Genomic DNA, 12,890 nt, shown 5'->3' with positions numbered 1-12,890 from the left:
GTGAGGCAGAGAATTAAAATGACAGATGACACGGTCCCTCCAAACTCATATTTCACTCTGTCCGCTGAGCTAATATGTGTGTCCCCTCGCTCGATTGACTATCAAAGTTTTGTATATGGAATTCTTTTCCTAAACCACCACCTTGAAACACCGCCTCAAATCCTCTGGGACCAAGCCACCACCTCAACCTCGGGGTCTGTTACCCTGCCCTTGGGATGTTTGCCACATTAGTAGCTCTTATGTGAGACTTAGCTTGGTCAGTGAATGAGTAGAGGACTGAAAATGAAGTCAAGCAGGACTGTTTCCAACCTCCAGAAAAATTGCACGTTTCAAGCCCAAGGCACATATGGAGAAAAATCAATGCTGAGATTTCCCTTTAAATCCTTGAGTAAGATTAATAGTAATTTTGGGAATTGAGAGTTGTGCTATAAATTTCATTTTTTTTGGCAGTGTATATAGTTCAGAAGGGAAACCAATAAAGGAAATTTAAATCAGAAATGTGGTTGGTTTCTGGTACTTAACCGTTTATTAGTACCTTTTCACTTCTTAATTAATGGAAATTTTATTAGCGAGATGTCATTTTTACGCATTTAGTGATTCCTGAATGTCGGAAATGTCTATAATTCAGAAGAACAAATCAGTCTTAATTGGGACATTTTGTCCTATGGGAGAGGCCCAGGAGAGGAGGGTTCAGATGGTGCCAAACACTGGAGGCTAACGGGGGCCCCGGGCTCATTGCTCTAAATGGAGTTTCTTGTTGCCCCCCCCATCCCCAACCAGAGGCACAGCTGCAGGACCCTGAAAGACAGGTCTTAAAAAATAAAACCTGAACCTTCAGCCTGAGTTCTGATTAGTTGCTGCGCTGCTGCTTCCAACCTTTCGGGCAGTTTCGTGGTTCAGTTTTTTTTTAAAAAGCTTGCCAAAAAAACATGGAGTTGTCTGAAGATCAGCAGCAGTGCAGTAACTGAGAGGTCTTGACTGAAAAATGGTAAGTAAAATCCCTACTTTAGGCCCAAGTGGATGCTGGGGTTGGGGGCGGGAAGGGAGATTGGGGGTTGTCGTCCTTTTTTGCTGTTGGAGTTTCTTATTTGTTAATTATGTTGTTTTTATCTTAGGCTGTAAATTTAATGTTCAGCTCAATTTATATGACAATTTCTGGGGGAAGGGGAAACAATCAAGTCCGAGTTAAGGCCGTACTAAATTTATGTACCATGTATCATTCTTATCTGGAAAAATTCCGATCAGCAATTCAGTCTACTGTACGTGCTTCCTAAGCTGCTGGTAGATGCATGATTGGCAAATCTTGGGAATCGTGTCATTAGTGCAAAAGGAGCAGGTACCATTTATGGTATACTGTGGGTTGGCACCAGAGAAGTCAGAATGGTAAGATTGTATTAGCTACAAAATTGAATTGTTTTGTGAGTGTAGTGATTTCTTTGCAGCCACTTTCCTAACATCAGTTGATTTGTTCTGTGATTAATTATCGTTAAGGAATCAGCATTGGGCCTCCAGTTTCACCATTACAGCAGTCACTCTGCCTACTGCATGCAGATATAATGAAAGAAAGACAAAACCTACATTTTATATTAGCACCTTTCAAGATGTTTCAAATCGCTCTACAGCTAATTAAATACTCCTGAGTTGCAGTCACTGGTGTAATGTAGGCAATGTTATCAAATGGCTGAGCAGGCTCGGTGTCAAATGGCTTACTCCTGCTCCAGCTATGTATGTCATTCTGAATTGATGAGATGAGCTGGGTTAGATGGCCTTTTTGCAAGATAATTATAATTGACACAGAGGGTGGAACCATGGCTGGAGTTCTGTTTATTTTGTTGCTGATGGAAGTTTACTGTGAGTGGGCTTTGTGCGGTGAGATTGCCAGGACAGGGGTAATGGGCTCATAGTGAATCAGTAACCTGTTATATCCTGCATGTGATTCTCAAGAGTCTTTTCCGTTGACTTTTGACTTGTCCTTTTGTCTACTTACCTAATACCCCACTCTATCTTGGTGCTTTTTGAGGTACTGAAATATTGTGATAAAGTTGTCACATGACAGATATTAAAAAACATTGTAGTGAGAAGCAGCAATCAGCTCTCTTCAGACTTGCTGATCAAGAAAACAGTGTTTGTCTTCTGGCCCCTTAAAAGTTGCGTCACATAGAGACACCCGAGGACTCCAGTGCTTCTTGCTGACCGTGAAGACCTATGTTGTTCAATCAATTCCACTTTGTTCCTTAGATGTCATTTGATCTTTCTACTGTGAGATTACTGATAAAATAGAATCCAGTTCCCACCCCATGTATGAAATAATTGTATTGAACAATCTCATGCACCCAGGCAGGATAAAGTCTTCTAATTCTTCTACGGAATGGAAAAGATCTTGTGCAGTTTATCTGGGTTGCAAGTATTGAATCTTTCCACTAAATATGAATTTACTGTCACCGTGTCCATATGGTGCAATGTGCAGAACATGTTAATGAGGGCTGAGGCAGTCGTCAAAATCAGTGTTATCGTCTGCACAGTGTTATACATAACTAATGGGGTATTTTCCTGTCAAGTTAATAATATTACATGATGCTGTTAAAGTAAAATTTGTGCGTTCTGGTTTGCTTAATAGTCACAGTGGGATCACTTAAAGGGCATACACAAATTGCATTATATTGTTGCTGCTTTTAATATTAATGACCCATGCTGCACATATATTGGATGGTATTTGTAACCAGATGCCAACAATGGGCGTTATCATTTTACAAGTCGGGTGGGGGGGGGCGGGGGTTTGAGTGGAGGTTGTGAGGAGGAATAAGGGGCCCTAAGGGTGTTATGTTTTCTGTATGGCTTTGTGTGTCATGCACACAACCTTTTTTATTGTAAGAACCAGTGGTTCTCAAACTTTCTCGTCCGAGGCCACATTTGGGGCAAAAACCTCAAACCACCTACTGCCCCCAACCCAGTTTGTGCTTAACACCGTTTTTTAAAAAACCTCATTCAAATTAATGGGAACCTATAGAAACTATAAATATTTCACTACTTTTTCTCTACAAAATGTAATAGATTTATGCACATTAATTTTTGTTAACAAACTATTAATTCATGCTAGAAACAAAAGTGTAGACATTTTCACATTATAAACATTAATAGTACAAAAGAACACATTTATTTGAAACATTCTAATATGTTATAAAGTCAGCCCAATAGTCTTATTCAGAGAAACTAATACAGTAGTTATCATGATCTATAATTAAACATAACCAACAGTAACATAAATCTTGCTTATAAAACAACGTTGTTCATGCTTATGTTGATCCATGCTGTGCATGGGGGAGCTGGTCTAGTTGTGTAGCTCCAGGTAAGTCGTGGGGGTGAGGTTTCTGGCTTGTTCCTTCATATGTCCTTGGCCATGGCGTTGTGCGTCAGTGACTTGCATTTTGGACCAGCACACGGACCCTCATAGATCACTAGTGGTCCATAAACCACACTCCCAGAGCCACTGCTCTAAATGGATGGGTTTTGCAAAATGAAATCAGCAATCACAATTTTGCTTCTGTTGAAATGATACAGACACAACCTCTTTACTCTGAATTATTTTTAACACACAGAATCTGACTGGATAATCAGTACCCCCGAATGGCCCTGTGACAAATTGGATGTTCTCAATCGACACAATTTTCTGATTAGCCTCGCTGATGCTACTCTTCAGAGTAGCATGTATTGTGAAACACTGGAAGTTCTGCAGCACTTGCCTGGATTCCAGAGTATAAATGGTAAGTGCAATGGAATCAACCTGGCATTGCACAGATTTGTAATTTTAGGGAACAATATACTAATTTTCAATAATAATCTTCCTGCAGTTGGCTTGTTTTCTGAATTTTGTATTCGTCCAGAAAGGGTGACCCTTCTGGGGAGTATTTCATATTCTCACTAGTTTTGTTCAGCATTGAACATACCACCTTATGGCTAGAGTTTCCAATTTGAATATATATTCCTGGAGGTTTCATCACACCACCTCACACCTCTAACCTCCCTGTCTAGTCAAACATTCCTTTTCATCCCCATCTGAATGTTTTACAATTAATAGAAGTGTTCATAAAAAAACTATTTAAAAAAGAAAATGCACAGCCTCTTTTTTTAAATTTATCAGATTCTGGTCTAACCATAGACCAGTTTTAAGAGCAGCAACTGCCAAGTTGTATTGAATATATGTAACAGTCTTGTTAGTCCAGACACCCCAGGAAAAGGCAGAGATATGGCATGGACATTGTGGCTTGATTGTGGATGTTGTATTTAACAGGGTCCCTGCAGCTGTATCAAATCTGCCACTGAGAATAAGGCTGCAGTGGATCAAGAAGGTGACCCACCACCACCTTGAGGGTCAATGGCCAATAATTCCTAACCTTGCCAGGAACAAATAATTAATAAAACAGGGTTCTCAGTTGTGATGCAAGTTTCCCGTTGTGAAATTTGTGGATGTCTGGTGCAGATAAGACGTAGCTCAGCTGTGATGTCCCCCATGGCTGAGATGTCTGCTTATAACATTTTTGAGCCAACTAGTTAAGAATAACTAATTAACAGAGGCTGGTAGCACTGGTGAAATATAACCCAGTGTGAGGAAGCAGGTTCAGCAAGCAAATGGAGAAGAACTGGGTGGAAAAACTGAACACCAAGTGAGATAGCCATCAGTGGACCTTTCCTTGCAGTCAGCTAAAACTAAAGTACTTACCAAGTCATCAGGACTCTTAGCTCATAAGTTATATTTCTGTTGGTGTAATCACTAGGACTGGGAGGGAGGGTACATCAAAATTGATCTGTTGCATAACAATACACCAATAAAATGCTAAACACTTCCTTGCAACCCAGTAAAAGTAATTATTGTTCATCTTGAACTTAAAATGTTGATGGGTGAGAAATGTAGGTTGGCTGGAAGTCCAGAAATTCGAGTTGCTGGTGGTAATTCCACACTCACGTTATGGCTTAGAATATTTTTCTCAATCTTGCTGCTGTTGAACTACTTCGAGAAAAAAAAGACAATTGATGGTGACTTTCTAAGAAGTGCAAAATTAAACATTTACTTTCAGTTCTCTCTTGCAGAAGTTAATTGATTCTTTTTTGGTGTTGCAGGCACCATGGATCTCACACCGTATGTCAGGATTTTCAACAACCTGCTGCTTGAGTGTATCCAGAATAATTGTCTTGGGGTGTCGACTGACACAGTGGAGTTTATGAGGTCGGCAAACATACCCGTAAACTCTTTGGCTGTAAGAAACTTAATTACAGCCTTGGGCAGGTCCTGTTTGTGGCCGAAAGCAAGAAAACAATACAAGAGTAAGTCTGTGGCTGTGTTTAACCCTTGTCTACTTATATATCTGTATCAGAAAGTAAATGGAAATCCACGTGTTGGCCAGGATCGGATTGTCGATAATGTTGGAATGAATATTTACTTGCCTTGTTGTTTAGACCTACATTTTATCATTTCTCTGTCAGCTTTGGTTGTATTTTGTTTTCTTTATTCTTTCATGGGACATGGGCATCGCTGGCAAGGCCTGTGATTGTTGCCCATCCCTAGTTGCTCCTAAGAAGGTGGTGATGAGCTGCCTTCTCTGTGTGATGCTGTCTGTGTGGTGTAGGTACACCCACGGTGCTGTTCGGGAGGGAATTTGATCCAGTGACAATGTCTGGGTGGAATGCTTCTTCCTGCTGCCCAACCACCAACCTTGCCTCCCCCAGCCCCACCAAGCCCTATGCCAGAGCCACGTGACCTTTCTGGCTTCTGCAGCAGTATAGCAGGCTTACAAGGAAGTGCACAAAGGTGATGAGTGATCACCTCTCACTTGGAGAAAGCACCAGACCAGTGAGCCTCTGGAGCTTGTCACCAGCTGGGTGCAATGCGTGCTGACTCTCTCCATTCAACAGGGATTTGGCTGGTTCTGGTCTGGGGCAGAGATTACATCATATTGAAGGGAAGTGCTTTTACAGATAACACTTAGCATGTGTGATCTCCTGGACTTAAAGGTTTGGAGGGGAATTTGACACAATACTTTTTCCAACATTGTCCCTGTTTTATATTTGGTTTTTTTTTGGCCTTTTCCTTTTTTGGCCTTTCCCAGAAGCTAACATGGCAGTAGACCGGGAATAGGCGAGTAAGTCTTAGTCCTGATACACTGGCTGTCAAGGTGTGGGGAAGGCTTAATGTAGATCAGATGGTCTTGTCCTGCCTGTCAGTTCTGTATGTTCCCATGTCATATCATAAGGCTAGATCAGAAAATTCAGGTGTGTCTGCCAGCCCTGTCTGTTGGTTCCTTTTGGTTCAGACTGCACCATTCAGGCAGCACACACAGTTCTCTTGGTGACCTCAACCAGCGGCATGCACAAAAAAGGTTCAGTTGTTTGTCTCCTTTGCTGTTTGTAGAATCTTGTTTAGCAGAAGTTTACTGTCAGGTTTCCTACATAGCAATAGTGACTGCACTTCAAAACTAGTGTGGGATGTCCTGAGAGCCTGATGAGGCAATTAGCAAATGCAAATCTGTCCTTTCCTCTCCCGTTTTGGTTTTTTCTGTAGGCTCTGGAAATAAAAAGTTGATCCCAGTAAGTGATCACAAAGCTGTCAGATTATCATTTTAATAAACTCAATCGGTTCATTAAAAGGGATCTGCCTCCCTAACCCAGTCTGGTCTACATGTGACTCCAGTCCCACACCACTGTTGACTTGACTCTTTGAAGTCAAGCCTAGCAAGCAACTGAATTGAACTGAATTGAACGTGCTATGTGCATCCGACCAGTGTTACTGGTGATGCTATTTGAGGTATAACTGTTCGCTAGGGCACAGGAGAATTCCTATGGTCCAGTTGAGAGACCCACATGGACAGGTACACGTCTTTTTTGAACCATAGCTCTCTGCCATTACAACACTCCTGCAGGTATTGGCACTGGTTGCTCACGTCCTGGAGTGGGGCTTGAACTGGCAACCCTCTAACAGAGATGCACATATTGCCACTGAACTAACATGACATTTCATGCTAGCTGGTATTAGAGGAGCTGAATAAAGTAGCAATCGAGCACCATAAACTCAATTAACCCATTTTGCTTGGTATGTGAGCCACAGCTTCAGTGTTACGTTAGTGCAGGAATAAAGCGCCTAATAGGACACAGCTATCTGTTTAAATTTTTTAAAATGAAAATACAAAATTATACTGATGTCCCCAACGGGAGTCCCTGGAACTAGGAGTCATAGTCTCAGCACAAATGATTGGCAATTTTGGACAAAGATTTCTTCACTTAAGAGGCTGTGAATCTTTGGAATTCTCTACCCCAGAGAGCTGTGAATGCTCAGTTGATTTTATTCACAACTGGGATTGATAGGTTTTTGGACACTAAAGGAATTGAGGGATTTGGACATAGTGTGGCCATGTGGAATTTAGGTAGAACAGCCATGATCTTGTTGATTGCTGGAGCAGACTCAAGGAGCCAAATAGACTACCTCCTATTTCTTACATTGCTATGCAAATCCTTTCTGACAGGGACATTGATTCAGGATACTGAGTATGAATTGTATGTATTTAAGAAAAAAAAGACTTGCATTCATATAGCACCTTGCACAACCACTGGGACGCCTCAGTACTTTACTGCCAATGCAGTACTTTTGAAATGTGGTCGACCGTTGTAATGTAGGAAATACAGAATTGTTACACTGTAGGAGGAGGCCATTCAGCCCATCATGACCACACCAGCTCGCTGAGCATTTTAACTCAGTATTAATCTCCTGCCTTTTCTGTGTAACCCTGCACATTGTTTCTATTTAGCTAATCATCCAGTGCCCTCTTGAATGCCTCAATTGAACTGCCTTCACCACACTTCCCGGCAGGGCATTACAAACCCTAACTACTCGCTGTGTAAAAAAGTTTTTCCTCACCTCGCATTTGCTTCTTTTGCAAAACACTTGAAAACTGTGTCCTCTGGTTCTTGATCCATTTATGAGCTATCTACTCTGTCCAGGCCCTTCATAATTTTGCAAACTTCTATCAAGTCTCCTCTTAACCTTCTCCTCTCCCAGGAAACAGTCCCAACTTCTTGAATCTTTCCTCATAACTGAAGTGTCTCATCCCTGGAACCATTCTCATAAACCTCTTCTGCACTCTCTCCAGTGCATTCACATCCTTCCTATAGTGTGGCGCCCAGAACTGTACACAATACTCCAGCTGATGCCTAACCAGTGTCTTATATAAGTTCATCATAACCTCCCTGCTCTTGTATTCTATGCCCCTATTAATGAAGCCTAGAATACTGTATGCTTTCTCTCTACCTGTCCTGTTACCTTTAGTGACTTATGTACATGTACACCCAGGTCTCTCTCCTTTAAAATAGTATCCTTTATTTTCTACTGTCCCTGAGGAGCTCCTCTATAAACCTCCTTCCTGTCTGAAAAATACCCATTAACCATTTCTCTGTTTCCTATCCCTCAGCCAATTTTGTATCCATGTTGCTACTGTCCCCTTTATTCCATGACCTATAACTTTCCTCACAATTGAAATGTGCAGCCAATTTAGTGCACAGCAAGCTCGTGATGTTAGTTGTGGGATAAACATTGGCCCCAGGACAAGTGAGAGAAAATAAGTTCTTTCTATAATTCTGATTTCTTTCTGTAGAAGCCTTGTCCAGTGGATGTTATCCACCTGTTGAGGAAAGCTTGTACCGCAAACTGCTCCCAATTCCATGCTTCCTGTCAGAAGTGGAAATGTTGTTGGCCACTGAGATGTTCCTGGTTACGAATGCAAGCAACATTCAGAGTCCCAGTGTCTCCAAGCAGTCTCTGCAGATTGTGCTGAGAAGGTTGAAGTCCTCTCCTTTTTAAATCGCGTTTTCACTATTCGGTAATCGGGTGTTTTATTCTGAAACATATTTTTATTTTTAAAGGTTCGAAGATGAAAGGAGTCAGTTGGCAAATGGCGATTACGAAGCAGCGGTGGACAGATTGCTGGCAGCTGCCCGAAAATCAGAACCAAAGCTTCAGATAAAGCACACAACCGTCAACATCGCGAAAGAAGAGGTTTTCAGTTTGGAATATTCCTCTGCTCTAAGGTGGCTTGAACAGAACATGAAGTGGGCGGGCAAAGTTTGGCTGTTTGACTAATTAGGGCAGAGAGATCGCTCTGGCATGAGTATTAAAAAATATTTTGAGTTATTAATGTTAAATTGACAATCACTGTACAATAAAACTATTTGATGAAAATGTGTTTATTCAGTAAAACCCAAGGGACTTGCTTCGACACACTTGACCTAACTTCATTTAAACACAAAACAAGCCAAAGGTCCCTTTGTAACTGGTTATAATTCAGCATTTTTGCAACTTAAATCTTACTCCAGCTAATATGGTTAAAAGTAGCGCTGTATTTTATATGAAGCTGCCCTGTTATCTTGGTGGGAGTGAAACAACAGGTATAAATCCAACCGTTCTATAATAAACCATAAAAAATTGATATTGGAAAAAGCTTACTTTTGGTTACCACTCTTAAGTATATCGAGAAATACATTTTAGCAGAAAGTCTTCAAAAAAAATAGAAACTGTTAGAATGCTTGGTCGTGTTTGGAAGATTTTATGTTTGTGATTATGCAAATGAGTTTTAGCATAATCATAACCCAACTAGGGCAGTTTCCTGATAGCAGCCAAAATGGCAACTCTACCCCAGAGTATTTACTAATATTCAACAACAATTTGCATTTATAAAGCACCTTTTAAGGTAATAAAACATGCCAAGGCGTTTAGCAAGAGCAGAATGACAGTGAACCACAGGAGGAGACATCAGGAGAGGTGACCAAAAGCTTGAAGAGGTAGATTTTCATAAGCATCTTAAAGGAGAGAGAGAGGGGTTTAGGGAGAGACTCCCAGAGCCAAGGTCCAGGCAGCCGAAAGTACTGTGGCCAATGGTAGAGTGAGTAAAGCTGGAGGTACAAAAGATGCTAGAATTGGAGCAGCATGGATAATCTTGGAAGAGTGGAAGGAGGTTACAGAGATACAAGAATGGGAATTTTAAAGTTGAGGCATTTCTGAACTGGGGCTAGTATAGGTCAGTGAACACTGGTGATGGGTAAAGGGACTTGGTGTGAGTTAAGATATGGCAGCAGAGTTTTGGATGAGCTCAAGTTTATAAAAAATGAAAAGCCAGCCAGGAGACATTGGAATTGTAAAGTACAGAAATAGCCAAGATATGGATGAAGGTTTCATTAGCAGATAAGCTGAGGTCAAGTTGCAGAGGTGAAATTAGGAGGTCTTAGTGACAAAGTGGATATGTGGTTGGAAGTTCATCTCCGGGTCAAATGCAACACCAAGATTGTGAACGGTCTGGCTCAACTTCAGACAGCTGCCGGGCAGCACAGTGGAAACTGATCAGGAAGCAGAAATTGTACTGGTGACCAAAGACATTGATCCAATGGGTTTAGTTTATGCGTGGCTGAACTGTGACCATGCGTCTCTGTTGGCTCAGTAGCTCTAAGCCCCAGGAAACAGTAGAAGCCATTACCAGTTGGGTTGAGATTGCTTGTAAGGAAGATCCTGTTCAATCTCCAGTGACTGATGTTAGATATCAGGCTTAGTTTGATGCCCCCTACAACTGGCTGACCTGGGATCACTGTCAGCACTCAAGGTTCAATAAAAAAGCTCATTTAGGTGCTTGGAAAGACAGAATAAACTTACATTTCTACAGTGCCTTCCATAACTCAGAAATATCTGGGAGCACTTTGCAACCAATGAAGTGCTTTTGAACTGTAGTCACTGTTGTAAAGTGGGAAACACAGCAGCCAATTTATACACAGCAAGCTCCCAAAGGAATGAAATAAATAATCAGAACAGTTATTGATTTGAGAGTTGATTGTTGCTGTTCTGCACATGTGCTACAGGACTATTTACATCCACCTGAGAAGCCATATGGGCTGTTGGTTCAATGTAATTTGAATGAACAAAATTATCAAGGAACTCTAGCAAAACTGCAGTCAATGGGATTCATGGGGAAAACTCTTCAGTGGTTGGAGTCATAGCTAGCACAAAGGAAAATAGTTCTGGTTGTTGGAAGTCAATCATCCCAACCCCAGAACATCACTGCAGGAGTACCACAGGGTAGTGTCCTCAGTCCAACCATCTTCAGCTGCTTCATCAATGACCTTCCTTCATAAAAGGTCAGAAGTAGTGATGATTGCACAATGTTCAGCACCATTTGTGACTCCTGAGATACTGAAGCAGACCACACCCATATGTAGTGAGACCTGGACAATATTCAGGCTCAGACTGACAAATGGCAAGTAACATTTGTGTCACACAAGTGCCAGGCAATGACCATCTCCCCATGACATTCGGTGGCATTACCATTGCTGAATCTCCCAATATCAACATCCTGGGGGTAACCATTGACCAGAAATTGAACTGGACCAGCTTCATAAATATTGTGGCTACAAGAACAGGTCAGAGGCTGGAAATTCTGCAGCAAATAACACCTCATGACTCCAAAGTCTGTCCACCATCTACAAGGCATAGGTCAGGAGTGTGATGGAATACTCTCAACGTCCCTGGATGGATGCAGCTCCAACAACACTTGAAGCTGGACACTATCCAGGACAAAGCAGCCCATTTGATTGGCACCCCATCCACAAACATTCACTCCCTCCCACCACTGACATATGGTGCCAGCAGTGTGTACCGTCTACAAGATGCACTGTAGAAACTCACCAAGGCTCCTTCAACAGCACCGTCCAAGCCCACGACCTCTACCATCTCAAAGGACAAGGGAAGCAGACACATGGGAACACCACAAGCTGGAAGTTCCCCTCCAAGTCACTCACCATCCTGACTTAGAAATATATCGCCGTTCCTTCACTGTCGCTGGGTCAAAATCCTGGAACTCCCTCCCTAACAGCACTGTGGGTGTACCTACACCACATGGACTGCAGCGGTTCAAGAAGGCAGCTCACCACCACCTTCTCAAGGGCAATTAGGGATGGGCAATAAATGCTGGGCCCAGCCAGCGAAGCCCACACCCCATCAATGAATAAATATGAAAAAAAACAGGAGTGTCAGCCTAGATTATGTGCTTGAGGTTCTGGAGTGGAACTTGAACACATGAACCTCTGACTCAGGGAAAACCCACATCGCAGGATAAGAAGGGGGGGGGGGAAATGAGTATTGTCCAGCTCGCTCCAGTACATGGTTAGAAAGACTTACATTTCTATAAAGATAAAAACAAAAAACTGCGGATGCTGGAAATCCAGAACAAAAGCAGAATTACCTGGAAAAACTCAGCAGGTCTGGCAGCATCGGCGGAGAAGAAAAGAGTCGACGTTTCGAGTCCTCATGACCCTTCAACAGAACTGGGTGAATCCAAGGAGAGGGGTGAAATATAAGCTGGTTTAAGGTGTGTATGGGTGGGGGAGGGGGGGGTGGAGAAGTGGAGGGGTGGTGTGGTTGTAGGGACAAGCAAGCAGTGGTAGAAGCAGATCATCAAAAGATGTCACAGACAACAGAACAAAAGAACACAGGTGTTGAAGTTGGTGATATTATCTAAACGAATGTGCTAATTAAGAATGGATGGTAGGGCACTCAAGGTATAGCTCTAGTGGGGGTGGGGGAGCATAAAAGATTTAAAAATATTTAAAAATAATGGAAATAGGTGGGAAAAGAAGAATCTATATAATTTTTAAGAAAAAAACAAAAGGAAGGGGGAAGAAACAGAAAGGGGGTGGGGATGGAGGAGGGAGTTCAGGACCTAAAGTTGTTGAATTCAATATTCAGTCCGGAAGCTGTAAAGTGCCTAGCCGGAAAATGAGCTGTTGTTCCTCCAGTTTGCATTGGGCTTCACTGATAAGTGAATTCAACAACTTTAGGTCCTGAACTCCCTCCTCCATCCCCACCCCCT

The 12,890-nt window shown here is 42.1% G+C and overlaps 1 protein-coding gene across 1 annotated transcript in view; it reads left to right on the top strand.

Moving 5' to 3' along the window:
• Positions 1-9,220, top strand: part of topaz1 (testis and ovary specific PAZ domain containing 1) — a 62,685-nt gene extending 53,465 nt beyond the window's left edge. Inside the window, exons 18-21 of the mRNA XM_041190228.1 lie at positions 3,597-3,761; positions 5,116-5,319; positions 8,637-8,820; positions 8,905-9,220. Of these exons, the coding sequence (XP_041046162.1) occupies positions 3,597-3,761; positions 5,116-5,319; positions 8,637-8,820; positions 8,905-9,121 (770 nt within the window). The 3' untranslated portion in view covers positions 9,122-9,220. The remainder of the gene's footprint in view (positions 1-3,596; positions 3,762-5,115; positions 5,320-8,636; positions 8,821-8,904) is intronic.
• The last annotated feature ends 3,670 nt before the right edge of the window (positions 9,221-12,890 follow it).

This window comes from Carcharodon carcharias, chromosome 6, assembly GCF_017639515.1.
Source record: "Carcharodon carcharias isolate sCarCar2 chromosome 6, sCarCar2.pri, whole genome shotgun sequence".
In the NCBI taxonomy this organism is placed as follows: domain Eukaryota; kingdom Metazoa; phylum Chordata; class Chondrichthyes; order Lamniformes; family Lamnidae; genus Carcharodon; species Carcharodon carcharias.
The sequence above is the reverse complement of the archived record's forward strand: the minus strand, read 5'-3'. Positions and strand labels throughout refer to the sequence as shown.